The sequence below is a fragment of the Phycodurus eques genome, chromosome 1 (assembly GCF_024500275.1).
Source record: "Phycodurus eques isolate BA_2022a chromosome 1, UOR_Pequ_1.1, whole genome shotgun sequence".
Lineage (NCBI taxonomy): Eukaryota > Metazoa > Chordata > Actinopteri > Syngnathiformes > Syngnathidae > Phycodurus > Phycodurus eques.
The window spans coordinates 26,084,248-26,099,635 of record NC_084525.1 but is presented as its reverse complement, the minus strand read 5'-3'; the positions used below and the strand labels follow the sequence as shown (position 1 = coordinate 26,099,635).

Sequence of the window (15,388 nt, the reverse complement as noted above, 5' to 3'; positions counted from 1 at the left end):
TGTTTACTGTAACTGAGCTAAATGTTGCAAAAGCAGTTATTTATAGACATGTTGGCAACTTTTGACCCGAGGTATGCGTTTCCACGCTGCTAATATTTTGCAGAGGCTGCCTTGCCACACCATATGGACCAGCCGAGCCATGCAGTTTGATGGTCGTTTTATTATGTTAAAATGTCAAACAGTTGAAATGGTAATTTATTTGCGTTTTCATGTTTCAACAAAAGGGAAGCACTTTTACATCACCGGTATGTCTAAAGGGGGGGGGGGGGAAATTCTTAAGAAAAAAATCCTGTATATAAAAGTTTTAAAGCTAGTTTCAAAGCTTGTTTCATATCAGGAGAAATAAAGCAAATACAAGAAGGCGAAAAAAAAAAAGGCAGAAAATGTAATAAAGTGATTGTCATTTTGCTTTTTCGATGAGTAAAGGGAAAAAAAAAAAATTGTGAAAAAATATTTGAGACTTTATAGTAAGGCCATAGAGTCCAGGCCTAGGTACTGTACAATCGCTGGTAGTGAATGGCAAAAGTTTCACAATTTGAGGATGAATGGACAATGTATAATTATGAGATTAATTCAAGCTCAAACCATTTACAGTATGTCACACAAAGTTGGGTAATGCTAGTTCTGTTTCAGTGTGTCTGACATATACACTGCCCAAATAAAATATATAAGACACAAGAACTACTGTTGGAGAAATACAGCTTTTTAATTTCAGGCCAGAATGTTGGCAGTGTGGTTCCCAACATCCTTTGCACCTCCTACTGTATAAACACTGAAAAACCTCTCCGGCACGTTAAAACCATATGTAAACGTGTCTCTCTTCACTGCTCCCATGACAACAGGTAAACAATGGGCACCTCACGGCTGGCACAATAGTTACTGACTCATTGTTCACGAGTACAGGGTTTGGAGGGTAAGCGATGCAGGCAGAGTGGTATCAGGGTGAGTTGAAAGAACACGCTGCTACTTGCTGTATGACACATCAAAACAAGGTGGCCCGATGCCAATGCACAGCAAAAAAAAAATAAAAAAAAAATTTGGAGGCATTATTGAAACAGCAGCAGACACACACGCAAATGCATGCACTCTCACACACACACACACACACACTGTCCATCCATCCAAACATCTGCACACCAAAAGAGAGCAGAACTCCAGGATAGAAAGACTAAATTTAGCCCTCAAGACACATTACCAAAATAACTTACGGTGCCAAGGCTCGATGCTAGCTCACAGACAACACGCAAATGTCATTTCATTGCAGAACACCATACAGATGGCAAAGCGTCAAATATGGCTTACAGTGCAGGCTTGTCTAAAGTCTACTCTTTTATAATAAAAGCCTCTCACATCCATCTAACCATTTTGTACATAATCACCCAGAAGGGTTCAAAGTCTAATAAGGAGTGTTTAAAACCTGCTTAGGAACTCAAAACAAAAACTAATACGATTAAGTGAGTTCAACACAACCTGGTTTGGGTGTCTGATGGAGTTGAAGCACAAAGATACAAAAAAAAAAAAAAAAAAAAACACTCAGTGTTTTCCTGTATATACTATTAAAACCAAGTAGATAGTAAACAAATAAAAAAAATCACCATGTTTCAAACCAGCATCAACGGTGGCCGAGAGAGCCACAACAATTATCAACAACAATTACAAACGCCACAATGTGTGTGTAGGCGGCACGGTGGTCGACTGGTTAGAACGTTAATGCCACCACACTTCATTTGTACAGCCGGGGTCACGCCCTTGTCCTGCATGCTTCTTCTTCCGTCCTTGTCCTGTTCTTTCTTGTCCTTCCCTCACAGGGTGTAGCACTACAGCCCCATGCAACATTCATATTTAATGTTTCATTGTGGTAGATAATGTAATGATTTACTTCTCTCATCCTGTTTACAATTAGTGCTTTGTCTTTTGTCTTTGTTTCTCTCTCCCTTCTAGAAACTTTGCTCTGTTCAACTGATCAAGTCTGATTCTCAATAAACCTCAATTATAATACCACGACGGAAGCTTAAAAACTGTGACACGGTAAAACTGTTCCGGCATAAAAGGGATACAGATTTTCCATTCTGCTTGACCTAACTGCCGAACAGGACAAAAAAATGTAAATAAATAAAATTTATGGCCTACAAAAAGGTCTCATTGCCACGGTGTGAGTCAAGACACATCTCATGATAGGTCAAAGCAAAGAGCTGTCAAGACCATCGCAAAGTAATTGTTGCAAAACATAACGATGCCACTGGTTACAGGCGCATATCTAAGCTTCAGAACGTTCCAGTGAGCACGGTTGGGGCCATAATACGTAAGTGGAAAGGCAATCATACCACCATAAATTTGACTCAATCAGGTGCTCCTCGCAAGATTTCTGACAAAATAGTGCAAAGAATAATCAGAAGAGTTGTCCAAGAGCCAAGGATCACCCGGGGAGAGCTTCAAAAAGACCTGAAATTAGCAGGTACTGTTGTCACAAGGAAAACAGTGAGTAATGCAGCCATGGCCTATATACATGCTCATCACGTAAGACCCCATTGCTGGAAAAAAAAAAAAGCATGTCAAAGCTCGTTTAAAGTTTGCTGAACAACATTTGGACTAGCCAGTTAAATACTGGGAGAATATAGTCTGGTCTGATGAGATCAAAATTTAACTGCTTGGATGCCATAATCCACACCACGATGCCATAATCCACACCACGTTTGATATACCAGAAATGGAACTGCACATCACCCTAAAAAAAACATACCAACAATGAAGTTCGGAGGTGGGAACATGATGGTGTGGGGCTGCTTTTCAGCAAATGGTACTGGTAAACTTCACATTATTGAAGGAAGGATGAATTGGCAAATATACCGAGACATTCTTGACAAAAATCTGCTGCCATCTATGAGGATAATGAAAATGAAACGAGGGCGGACATTTCAGCAGGATGATGATCCAACACGTATTGCCAAGGAGACTCTCGATTGGTTTCAAAGAATAAAAATAAAGCTGCTAGAATGGCCCAGCCAATCACCTGACTTTAATGCAATTGAAAGTCTATGGAAAGAACTGAAATTCAAGTTCCATAAAAGAAGCCCACGGAACCTTCCAAATTTAAAGACTGCTTGGGTGGAGGAATGGGCCATAATCACACCAGAGCCATACATGTGACTAGTTTCTCCATACAGGAGGCGTCTTGAACCTGTCACAGCAAACAAAGGCTTTTGTACAAAGTATTAAAAAAACACCAGTTGGCGCATTCAATACTTTTTCCCTGTGTCACTTCACATTATTACACACAACTTAATTTCTGATCTTATTTGTTCTATGTTCTTTGTATGAATGGATTACTTGGGTTGTTTCCAACATCTGGTCAAATATTAATTGTCAATGGCACCTTTGGAAATATATTTAATGAGAAAAATGGTGACGTGTTAAATACTTATTTCAACCGCTGTATGTGAACACATGAAAACTAAATATTTCCTCTGCATTTTACCCATCACAGTAGTGGAGACAGCAAACATTATATTAGTGACACACATTGGACCAGAGGGCTACTTAAGAGCCCTGAGAGCAGTTCTGGGTATCGGTGTCTTGCTCAAGGACATCACAGCCATGGGTCCGGGGGATGTTGGGGGTGGATGGTACATTGCCACATCCTCTCAAGATCTGTCAAGCTGATGCCCCCCCCTCCCTCCCCACACACACACACACACACATTCGTCTGCTGGTTGGTGACTTGAACCGGGGTCCCGGTTGCCACAAATGGGTTCTCGCAGTGAAAGTCTGTTTGTATGATAGTTAATGTTGAAAAATGTTGTGCACGAGGAGCAACGGCATACGGAGAAAATGCAACTTCCACCCACACAAGCGAGCCTGCGACAAGATTTTAACCTGGGATCTCTCGACTGTGAGACAGACACAGTAACTACTAGCCCACCATGCTGCCACACTAGTAAGTACAATTTTAATTAATAATCTACTATGTTCACTGTTCAACAAAAGGTACTGACTTCAACGCCACTAGGCCAACATAGATTCATATTAGTGTCTCCACATTTGTGGATAGAGACGAGCAGCTAATTAACACTGCATCCACACAGTCTATAAAGTGTTAACTGCTCTCAGTGATTAGAAGTGAGGTACTTTTAAGGCGTGCAGGGTGCTTCTCCTGTGTTGTGCAATTTTTCTAGCAAGCCAGGCCTTGTGACTGGCAACTGCATACATGCAACTTTTTTGTGTGGGGTAGAGTGCGTGTGTGTGTGCATGTGCGTGTGTGTGTGTATGTGGGCACATGTGCCGTAGGTGCGTGCATGTGTGTGTGTGCGCATGTCTGTGCTGCAGCAGCAGGGGCCCAGCGTGGTGCTGATGTCTGGAGCGTGTAATTGAAACACAGTCCCATGCAGCGCAGCACACTGGCCCCCACTAATCTCTTTCATGACAAAGTGGCTTAGCTTCTATTGGGTCATATGGCACAGCGGCACAGCTTAAACACAACACGCTGACAACCCAACAAAACCCTAAGTCTGCATTGAACAGGTAACTCCATCCATCCATAAATTTTCTATAGTGCTTGTCGTCATTGTGGGCGAGGATGAGGTGGAGGCTATCCCAGCTGACAGGAGGACAGAGGTGTAGTACACTGGACTGGTCAACAATAGATAAGTGACTTATTAGTAGGCCTGTCAATACATTTTTTTTAAAGATGATGTATTTTCCCCAAAACTAATCACGATAAACAATTGTTTTTAATACCTCTGAAATCATGAAAAATAAGGCCCACCCTTATTATTTGTTATTATTTATCTTATTTTATTTTTTTCTGCTTTTAAATTAGGATTTTTATTATTATTATTAAAATATCCTTTGTTGTTTCTCTATTAAATTGTTTTTCTTTACTCTGATATGGATCCCCCTAAGTCTGGGCAGGGGGGGGGGGGGGGGGAATAAATAAATAAATAAACTGCAAGACTAACCTGGTTTATATGTAGCCTTCTATTCCAATAACAATCATTTTAGAAGCCCAAACTGAATGAAAATCCTCCATATAAGCACCTCAATCGGAAGAAACAGACCAAATCCGAATGGAATTTCATCCGGTTACACAGGAGTGGAATATTCCTATTGCCAAACAGATCAAAAGTACATTTTTGCCATGCTTCGTCTCGACGTAAATGAGCAATGAGGTCGTTCATGCACGGTGTAAATACGGCGCCTCCTGACGGAGCTCGTATGCGATGGAGATCTTGTTTTTAACTACTTACAAGTCCTTTTCATCAAGTGTTTTCTTTTAAATAAACATATGAAAACAATCCCAACTACTTTGCTGAATAAACGACGGACCTCAATCTTGATAAATGACCTGATGCTCACGACAAAGTGCGCATGTCACACAGCTGTTCCGATTAAACGTAGTGCACATGTATACACCCGACTGGAATAGATAACGTCACATGTAAACAGGTGACCAGAGATCTTCAATTTAGAATAATTTAAATCAGAATGGCAGAAAAGTCTCCATATAAACCCGGCTACTGTGTGGTTGGTCTGCTTAAGATGAGCCCTTGACCTGTTAATCAAATATATGTTCAAGTTCCGGCGGCACGGTGGACAACTGGTTAGAGCGGCTGCCTCACAGTTCTGAGCACCGGGGTTCAATCCCCGGCCCCGCCTGTGTGGAGTATCCATGTTCTCCCCGTGCCTGCGTGGGTTTTCTCCGGGCACTCTGGTTTCCTCCCACATCCCAAAAACATGCATGGTAGGTTGATTGACAACTCTACATTTCCCGTAGGTGTGAATGTGAGTGCGAATGGTTGTTTGTTTTTATGTGCCCTGCGATTGGCTGGCAACCAGTTCAGGGTGTACCCCGCCTCCCGCCCAGCACGGCCTCCGCGACCCTATTGAGGAGAAGCGGCTCAGAAAATGGATGGATGGATGTTCAAGTTCCCTTTAGTCAACTACTAGCTGAATAACGTGTGCCACTGAGTTTATGCTTAAAAAAAAAAACAGTCAACATTGTCGTGTTTGTGTTAATTGGGAACTAACACACACAACAACTCGGAGAGAGGCGCTGACGTTCTAAAGGACGTTACCATGGTGGAGCGAGCTGTTTAGCTCCTCACCTCACTAACTCATTTGCTCACAGGCTAGTGAACATAATAAATAGTTAACTTTCCCATGTGTGGGAATTGGGGACTAACACACACAACAACTCAAAGTGAAGCGCTGATGTTTTAAACAACATTGCTACGGTGGAGCGAGCTGTTTAGCTCCTTAACTCTCTAGCTTGTTAGCTCGCAGACTAGCTCCTTATCTCACGAGCTAGCGCGTTAACTCGTGAGCTAGCAAACACAAACAGTTAACTTTCTCCTAAGTGTCTCTGTTGTGTGAATCTACGCGCTGCACATATTTAGAGCAAGGCTGTGGAGTATTGTACTGAGCCAAAACCGGCAAGAGTGTACTGGTCCGCCAGGGTTCAATGAGCCGACTTGCGGCTAATGACACAGCCGTCCAACTCTGTCGGCTCACTGTGTGATCCGCACGCAGGCTCACCACAACAATGACAATTTATCAAGTCCGGAAACACTATCGTGTCCATTTCATTTATCGAACGATAAGTCGATATACTAATTATTGTGACAAAACTACTCATTAGTTTACAATAAATATTACGACTACTATTACTACCACTCCCCCTACTCACTGAGAGAGTTGTGTAACGTAGTTAGCTAATTACAGTGACTACTTTAACAGTAAGTCCCTTTTCCACTACATAGCATCTAAACGGGTTGTCGCAGCTATACTTGCTGTTGGCGCATTACCACTTTGAAATTCACTTACGAAGACGTCTAGTTTTCTCATTACCAGGCAGCTGGGGATTCAGGGCTGTGCCACTTTATATTTGATTTACATAGTGCCTTTCAAAGGACCTACATATACACGAGCGAGCGAGAGAGAGAGTGTGTGTGTGTGTGCAGGAGGGATATACTGCCATGTAGCAAGGTGGCAATGTATACCATATTCCCTCATAAATTGGGCAGGGGCAAGGGCCAGCATTTATTGACCTTATCTAATAATGAAGCATTTTAAATGTATTTTTCCACATACCAATCTTCCTTTTGTCTTCACACTATTCTGTGGTTACAGCAAGTCATCCTTTTCCATCTCTCCCTGTCCTCCGCATCGTCTGCTCTAATTCCAGCTATCTGCAAGTCTTCTCTCTCTACATCCATAAACCTCCTATTTGGTCTTCCTCCGCCTCCTACGCAGTGGGGTAAATTCCACAATTTGATTTTAAAATTAGGATACTATTACAATACATATATATTTCCACAAATAATGGGTGTTTATTTACTCAACAGCAGACTGGGGTGGTGGGGATGAGAGGGGTCTTCTTTAATATTGCAGATCATGTACCACATCCGCGTGGCAGCCAGTTAGACTAAACTAACGTAAGAGAACTTGTTTCAGTAAGCTCTGCTGTTTAGGTTAGCGACAGCTTTAGTAATAGAACTGTGCTGGGCTCAGTCAGTAACTATTTGCGAACAGCAGCATCCAGTTATTAGAGATTGTGATTGCATGGGAGCACATGTCATAGTAAAGGCAACTACAGTTACACCTGGTAAAAAGAGGTATCTACCAAGGGTGAGAGGCTCCGATTAGAGACAGTGTCTTTAGAGTGGAAGCAACTATTTGAGGAAATAGGCACAATGCACACAATGGTGGTTATTTGGTTTGTTTGTTGTGACAACATGGGACACCCACCAACATGTAGCCAAAAACTAAATTTGACAATTTCAATAAAGAAATTGTCATTTTCCAATGACTTTTGAATATGTTGTTGTGACTTTTGGCTTGTCCTATTAGCTGTGACCAAAACAAGTCACTTGAATGGTTTGCCCAGTTTTTACACTGATGCCCTTTCTGATGCAACACAACCATTTTTCATTAGGCTTGGGACTGGCGGTAGATGGATATTGGGGAACTGGCCGGGAATCAAACCCACGCCGTCTGCACAAAAAGCAGCTGCATGTACAACTACACAGTCAGTGCACTTGTGAATGTCGTGATTGTCTATATTCTCTTCCATGTTCCATCAACAGTGCTTTGCCAAAAGAGCAACAAAAGCACATTTTGTTTTTTTGGTAGAGGTTTTCCTTCTCAATAGCCAAGCCCATAGTTTTCAAGTGTTCAACTGCAAGTTATGACTCAAGCCTCAAGTCTGCATTTCAACATGAAATTGGATCCCGGTGAACAGGTGGAACTTGTCCCCCTTTTTACCTGCATTCTTCCTACCTTTCCTCTGCAGGAAGAGTCTGAGGAGGGGGCTGGCGGTGGAGATGGCCTTGTGGTAGTTGTCGTCATTGTTGATGGGCAGCAGGTCGCCGTGCACGTCAGCGTAGCCCACCAACAAGTCCACATTGGGAATGCGATGCACGTGTTGCAGGAGGCCGTAGAACTCATCAAAGCGGCCCGGCTTTGAGCGATCCAGAGAGAACCGGCGAAACTCTGCGCCAAACTTTGACAATGCAGAAAACAAGAACAACAACAAAAACATACATTACAATTTAAATTTGACAATTGAGCAAATCGAGATATATCCCGGAATCACAGAATAAAATAATATTTATAAGCTTCACATATTATACACACTGTGCTGCAGAAGGAATATGCAGAAATAATATGCCTGTGAGTATTCTTGGATTTTCTGTTTGCATGTTGTATACATTACGTTGTTTATGCTAAAGTAAGTTATTTGACGCTTTAAAATGACTGAATTCCGATCCAAATGCTTCAATGTGTGCGGATTTATGTGTGTGTTTAAGACAAAAAAAAACTGGTGAAAAAAGTCGCAGTTTATAGTCTGAACTTCACGGTACACAAAATACTACGTGTCATGATACACTTAGAGCAATAACAGTCCGGTAATTACTTCTATGTGGTTGATTCTAAAAATCCACCCATATGGTCCCTATAACACACCACATGATTATTGATTTTAATTTCCGAGCATGTAGCTAACTGAACGTGACAGTGTCCAAGTTCCTATCAATGAAATAATGTTGTGTGGTACGCCTCTTAAGTTGTAAAAAAATGTGGGTTCAAATCGCCGTCTTTCATTAAGTCACACAAGACCTTGATTTTAAGTCTTCTTGTGACTTTTTTTAAATTCCAAAACAAAGTGCAGCCTCAACAAGGGGTATTAAGAGAAGAATATGCACCAGGAAAGTAAGCAGACTCTCATTTAATGCAATGCGAGTTAATTAGTTAATCAATTAATTAGCAAGTTAATTAGCAAGTTAGCTCATCAATAGCATTAGCTAGCATACAGGCCTAAACAACAGTCTAGCACAAACAGAAGTGTCGTTACACCTGGACAAACAAATATGCGCCTAACTCTTTACACAAACAATAAGTCATTGAACTCACTTTCAAGCATTTACACAAAATAATAAATGCTAGGGAAGGGAATAATATATATTTATCGCAGGTATGTATCTGCGCGCGACACACACACATACATACACACACACACACACAGTTAGTAGGTGCAACTAACAAAAAAGGTTGGTCGCACCAGTGCAAATGTTGAGTGTAGAGCCCTGATTTTGGGTCATTATCCTGTTGCAAGACTTATGACCTGCAACTGAGACTAAGGACTCCAGCGGTAGCGTATCTCGCAAATCAAACTTCTCTCTCTCTCTCTCTCTCTCTCTCTCAAAAAATAAAATAAAAATAAATTAGTAACAACTAAGTTGGGGCTGACAAAAGGTCAAGGTACCACTGCACTTAAAAATGAGTACGCATTTCTTAAATCAAATAAACTTTTCATACATTCACTTTTTTTTTTTTAAACCCATCTACTCGCCCATCCGTCCGTTTTTAAAAATCAAATGCGGCCCTTGAAAACAACATGTTTGCCCACCCCTGGCGTAGAGCGACCAGGGTTGGCCCTTCCCACCCCAAGGTGAGGCCACCTGTCGCGGAAGGAGCCATGCAGCCTGCGGGTTCACAGACTCCTGTGCGCTCCAGGAACACAACCAATTGAGCGAGCTCGTTTCACTAGAATGTCGGCGGCGCCTTCAGAAAGAAAGAAAGAAAGAAAGAAAGAAAAAAAAAAAAAAAAGACCCTCTAACTTAAGTCAATGCGCCATAATGTACACTTGAATTCGGGCCTGAGTCAATATTGGTGGGAGGAAGAAGAGCCAGTGACAGGTGACATTACTCACCGAGGCGAGCGCCTTTAAAAACTTATCGCGGAGAGTCCAAACCACGGTTATTTCCACCATTTCATGCTAGCGAGTTAGCAACCACCTCTGGTTAACTAAGTCTGAGCGTCCACTTGCTCATTCGTATTAACAACTTGATACCGAGCAGTTTAGCTGAGCGAAATTAGCCTCGAGTAGACGAGTGGATTGTACCACCACCAACAACAACAACAACAACAACAAAAAACATGGCTCCAAGTTACGATAATCACCTTACTCTTCACCTCCACGGCACTCAGAGAACGGTTGCTCGGCACTCGGTGGTTCTTGTTCATGTTTCGCCGGGGACCTCCGCTTGTGACCCAAAGAACCGAATCCGTCCGCGATGTAATGCGTCCAGTGGGGGCGGGGGGTAGGTGAAAAGCCAGAACGGAGGCAATGTCCGTGTTGTCCGTTGAAGGCGACTGGCTACCGTCGAGCAGCCCCGGAGCTCCTCAACTTGTTCCCCGTCATACTGGCTGGACCACAGCCGGACACCGGTGCCCTGGTAGCGGTTACTGTACTGTGCTGTGCTGTCGCCTGGTTGGACTCTGTTCTCTCCCTCCGTGTGAGCGGCGGCACTTCAAAATAAAAGTGTATGTGGCTGACTTCAAAATAAGAGCTTTCCCGATGTTGTTGTATTGCTTGACGGTGACATCTGGTGGACAAACTGCTACAATAACCAGGGGTACGTGTCAAATTTAGTTTCCTCGGTCGCTTCAGATATGTAGTACCTGTATTTTTAGAATCCATCAGCGGGCCCAATGCAACCAGTCACTTCCTAGTACTGCAAATATTTTGAATATTAAAGTTTATTATCAACTAAAATGTGACTTTGAGAACATCTTCGTGATGAAAAGCGTCACTCGTGTCACTCTCCTACTGTCACTCTCTCCTACTCTTGCTATTGTTGGTTATAGGCATAAATATGGGGACTCCACACCTCAAATTTAGAACTGAAGAAGCCTTTTGGATTACGGGTGAACCGTCTTCAGCAAGAACAGTCCGGTTGCTTTGATTCAACATTTGCAGATTCACACTCGATGCCTGCCATCAAGCCACACAACTATTTGGATACAAACATTAAGTCGGTTTACCATTATAGGCCTATATCCACGCAAAGACTTTGTTTTATTGTTTTCACATTTTATCTTTGTGTTTTTGTACGCTTGTATGACAGTTGAAGTTGAAATGTTACTTCTTGTCTGTACAGTTAATAAAGGTTTCTATGATTGCAAGAGCTTGACCAGGGACCAGAATATTATGATTTCCTGTAGGAAAAATGTAATTGATATCAACTTATGAGCTCTGTAAATCACTGGGGGCTTTAAGTGTGTGTGTGTGTGTGTGTGTGTGTAATTATGCAGCAGACGTTAGCCTTCACTGCTTGTCTTGTCCTGCAGCCTTGCGAGCTTCCCACCATCATACCCCCGTGATCATCAGTGTCCAGGTGAAAGCTGGCGGTTAATCATCCGGGGGTCGAAAGAGGTGGCTTAACACAAAGTACACACACATACCAACAAAAGCCATGAGTATTTTCCAGCAACAGGGGACGCCGCACTCTCACAACCACTCCGCTCATCTCAACCTCACCCCACTCTGACTCACCCCTCCCTCTTTTCACCTTCCTCTGACTCCCCCAATCCCCTCCCCCACTGCTCCCTCTCCTCACCCGCTCTCCTCTCCTCTCCCCCCATGGAAGGCCTGCTCAGCACTCCTTCTGCACACAGCACTGAAGAAGAGGCCACCTCTCCCTCCCCCTTCTTCCAGCCAGTCTCCACTTCTCCTCCTGTCACTCCTTACAACAGCATAGCAACACGGACTAGCCAGCCAAGGAGACCTCTCTTCCCCTCCATTTTGTCTTCCTCACTGGGGTGTGGGACAGCAAAGGATGGGATCAAATACCCTCCACCTCCAATTAAGTCATCTCGTCTTATCCCTACTCCAGGATATGTCACCTCAAGACTTGCCGTAGTGTTCTTTATATCGAATGTTTGGTTACGCAAAAGCCAGGTGAACTTGTGGTTAGCATGTCTGCGTCACGGTTCGGGGTTTGAATCTCGGTTGTCCATGTGCTTGCGTGGTTTTTCCTCTCGGTGCTCCAGTTTCCTCTCTAAAAACATGCATGTTAAGTTTATTGAAAACTAAATTATCCTTATTTGTGAATGGTTGTTTGGATTTTGTTTGCCCTCCGATTGGCTGGCGACCAGTCCAAGGTGTACCCTGGCTCTCGCCTAGAATTATCTTGGCTACACCCCAGCTCACCCACAACCCTAATGAGGATAAGTGCTTTAGAAATGGATGGATGCTGTTACGCATGCACATATTGTACTATATAGTATATAGTCTAAAGCACGGTACTGCCCACATACCAATAATCGGGCCAAATTTGAGCATTTTCCACATTTTGAAGAAAGGCCCGATTGTCAGATTATCCTGTTGTGTTAAAAATGGTTTCCCCAGAAGGTTAGGCCCGTCCATCGTCTTTGTCAAACCTCCTCGTGCACTCACTGTAGTGGTCTCGCCACCCTGCACTACTTGCATATCTGTTGTTGACCAATACGAGCCACTCATGTACTTGATAATTATCTGCACCATTTGCACAATTGACATTGTGCCAGATTATTGCACTTTAAACTTTAACACTTGTCACTTTAAACTGCATACATTCTTTGAGGTCTCTGCGCCATTTGAACAATGGTCGCTGCACCAGACTATTGTTCAATTAGTCATTTCAAACTACTCTAATTGCGAGAGGACTGGGCATCATTTTGCACAATTGTCAAAAAAAAAAAAAAACGTACCGGCATTACCACATTACTGGTAACCTTTTATTGCTCAGTGACTGTGTTATTATGTCTCAAAAGTATTGTGTGTTGTCGTACGAGAGCAGCTCCAACTACCGAAGACACATTTCTTGTGTTTTTGACATACTTGGCAAATAAAGATGATTCTGATTCTATTCAATATTTACGATGGCAAATCATTGTGTGTGTGATCAACACCTTCAGCCCCCTCCAAAAGTATTGGAACAGCAAGGCCAATTCCATTGTTTTTGTTGTTTACTGGAGACATTTGGGTTTCAGATCAAAAGATGAATATGAGACAAAAGTTCAGAATTTCAGCTTTTATTTCATGGTATTTACATCTAGATGTGTTAAACAACTCAGGACAGAGCACCTTTGGTTTGAAGCACTTTTCAAATGAGCAAAAGTATTGGAACAGACATTATTAAATTGACGAACAGTGAATAACATTTCACATTTGGTGGCATAACCCTTACTTGCAATAACTGCATCATGCCTGCAACCCATCGACCTCACCAAGCTGTTCCATTCTTAACTTGAAATGCTTGTCCAAGCCTTTACTGCAGCCTCTTTCAGTTCTTGTTCCTGGGGGGTTCTCCCTTCAGTATCCACTTCAGGAGGTAAAATACATGCTCTATTGGATTAAGGTGATTGACTTGGCCAGTCTAAGACTTTCAACTTTTCCCCCTTGATAAAGTCCTTTGTTGTGTTGGCAGTGTGTTTTGGGTAATTGTCTTGTTGCATGATGAAGCGTCACCCGATTAGTTTCAATGCATTTTTCTGTAAATTGCCAGACAAAATGGTTTTGTAGACTTCAGAATTCATTCTGCTGCTACCATCATGCGTTACATCATCAATAAAGACTAGTGAGCCCGTTCCAGAAGCAGCCATGCAAGCCCTGGCCAGGACATTACCTCCACCATGCTTCACAGAGGAGGTTCTGTGTTTTGGATCATAAGCAGATCCTTTCTTTGTCTGTACTTTGGCCTTTCCATCACTTTGGAAGAGGTTAATCTTGGTCATATCAGTCCATAAAACTTTGCTCCAAAACTTTTGTGGCTCATCTCTGTACTTTTTTGCAAAATCCAATCTGGCCTTCCTACTCTTTTTGCTGATGAGTGGTTAGCATCTTGTGGTGTGGTCTATATATTTATTCTCTATATATCTTCTTTGAACAGCGGATTGTAATACCTTCACCCCTGCCCTGTGGAGGTTGGCAATGATGTCATTGACTGTTGTGTTTGGGTGTTTCTTCATAGCTCTCACATTTCTGTCATCAACTGCTGTTGATATCCTTGATCGACCTGTTCAATGTCTGTTACTCAGTACATTATTAGTTTCTCTTTTGCAGGACATTCCAAATTGTTGTATTGGCTATGCAGAATGTTTGTGCAATAGTCCTGATCATTTTCCCCTCTTCTCTCCTTCAAAATGGTTTGCTTTTCTCCCATAGACAGCTCTCTGATCTTCAGGTTTGCTTAACAGCAAATGCAGTTTTCACAGGTGAAACCAAAATCCAAAAACAAACACTGTTTAAGCAATCAATCTAAAAGGAAACATCTGAGCAACTAGAAACACCCGTCAGTCACATGTTCCAATACTTTTGCTCACTTGAAAAGTGGGTGTCTTCAGTATACAAGAAAAACAAAGGAAATGACCTTGCCGTTCCAATACATTTGGAGGGGACTGTAATTCTGCCAAGCGAGGGACTCCGCTTGCTCTTGTGAACCAGAATGATAGTCAATTAGAAGCAACCTGAAGTCTGCTGTGCGCTGCTGCCAGACACCAAGAGACACCATCTAGCCATCCATCCATTTACTGTACCGCTTATCCTCACTCGGGTTGCGGGCATGCTGTTATAAATACACTTTATTAGTAGTAGCAGTAGTAGTATTGTGGCGGCACGGTAGGTGTGAATCTAAGTGCGAATGGTTGTGTTTATATGCGCCCTGCGATTGGCTGGCGACCAGTTCAGGGTGTACTCCGCCTCTCGCCCGAAGATAGCTGGAATAGGCTCCAGCACACCCGTGACCATAGTGAGGATAAGCGGTACAGAAAATGGATGCATGGATATTATTGTCTTTCACAGGTCATTCTTGGCAAGACAACATACAACTGGTTTGGGGGAGGAGTCTCACGATTATGTGTGGCAATATCATTATGCATGTGGTCAAGGGCGGTTTCTGATATGGGCGATATGGGCAGCCGTTGCCCATTGGCCAGAGGTATGCTACTGACGGTCAGCACACAGGGCAGATACACTTCAATGATTTATGTAAGTAAATAAACAAAATCTTCGCGAGACCCCATTCCCCCCACCCCCGTTGACAACTGGCAAATCCCCCCTCACCTTCG

The 15,388-nt window shown here is 42.8% G+C and overlaps 1 protein-coding gene across 2 annotated transcripts in view; it reads right to left on the bottom strand.

Annotated features, from left to right (window-relative positions):
• The window catches only part of pard6b (par-6 partitioning defective 6 homolog beta (C. elegans)), a 38,225-nt gene extending 27,451 nt beyond the window's left edge, over window positions 1–10,774 (bottom strand). Inside the window, exons 1-2 of one of the 2 annotated variants that reach the window (XM_061685306.1) lie at window positions 10,460–10,774; window positions 8,260–8,497 (exon numbers count right to left, since the gene is read on the bottom strand). In XM_061685306.1, coding sequence (XP_061541290.1) covers window positions 8,260–8,497; window positions 10,460–10,522 — 301 coding nt within the window. In that variant the 5' untranslated portion in view covers window positions 10,523–10,774. The remainder of the gene's footprint in view (window positions 1–8,259; window positions 8,498–10,459) is intronic. The other variant, XM_061685315.1, reaches the window with a different exon arrangement.
• Window positions 10,775–15,388: the final 4,614 nt, after the last annotated feature.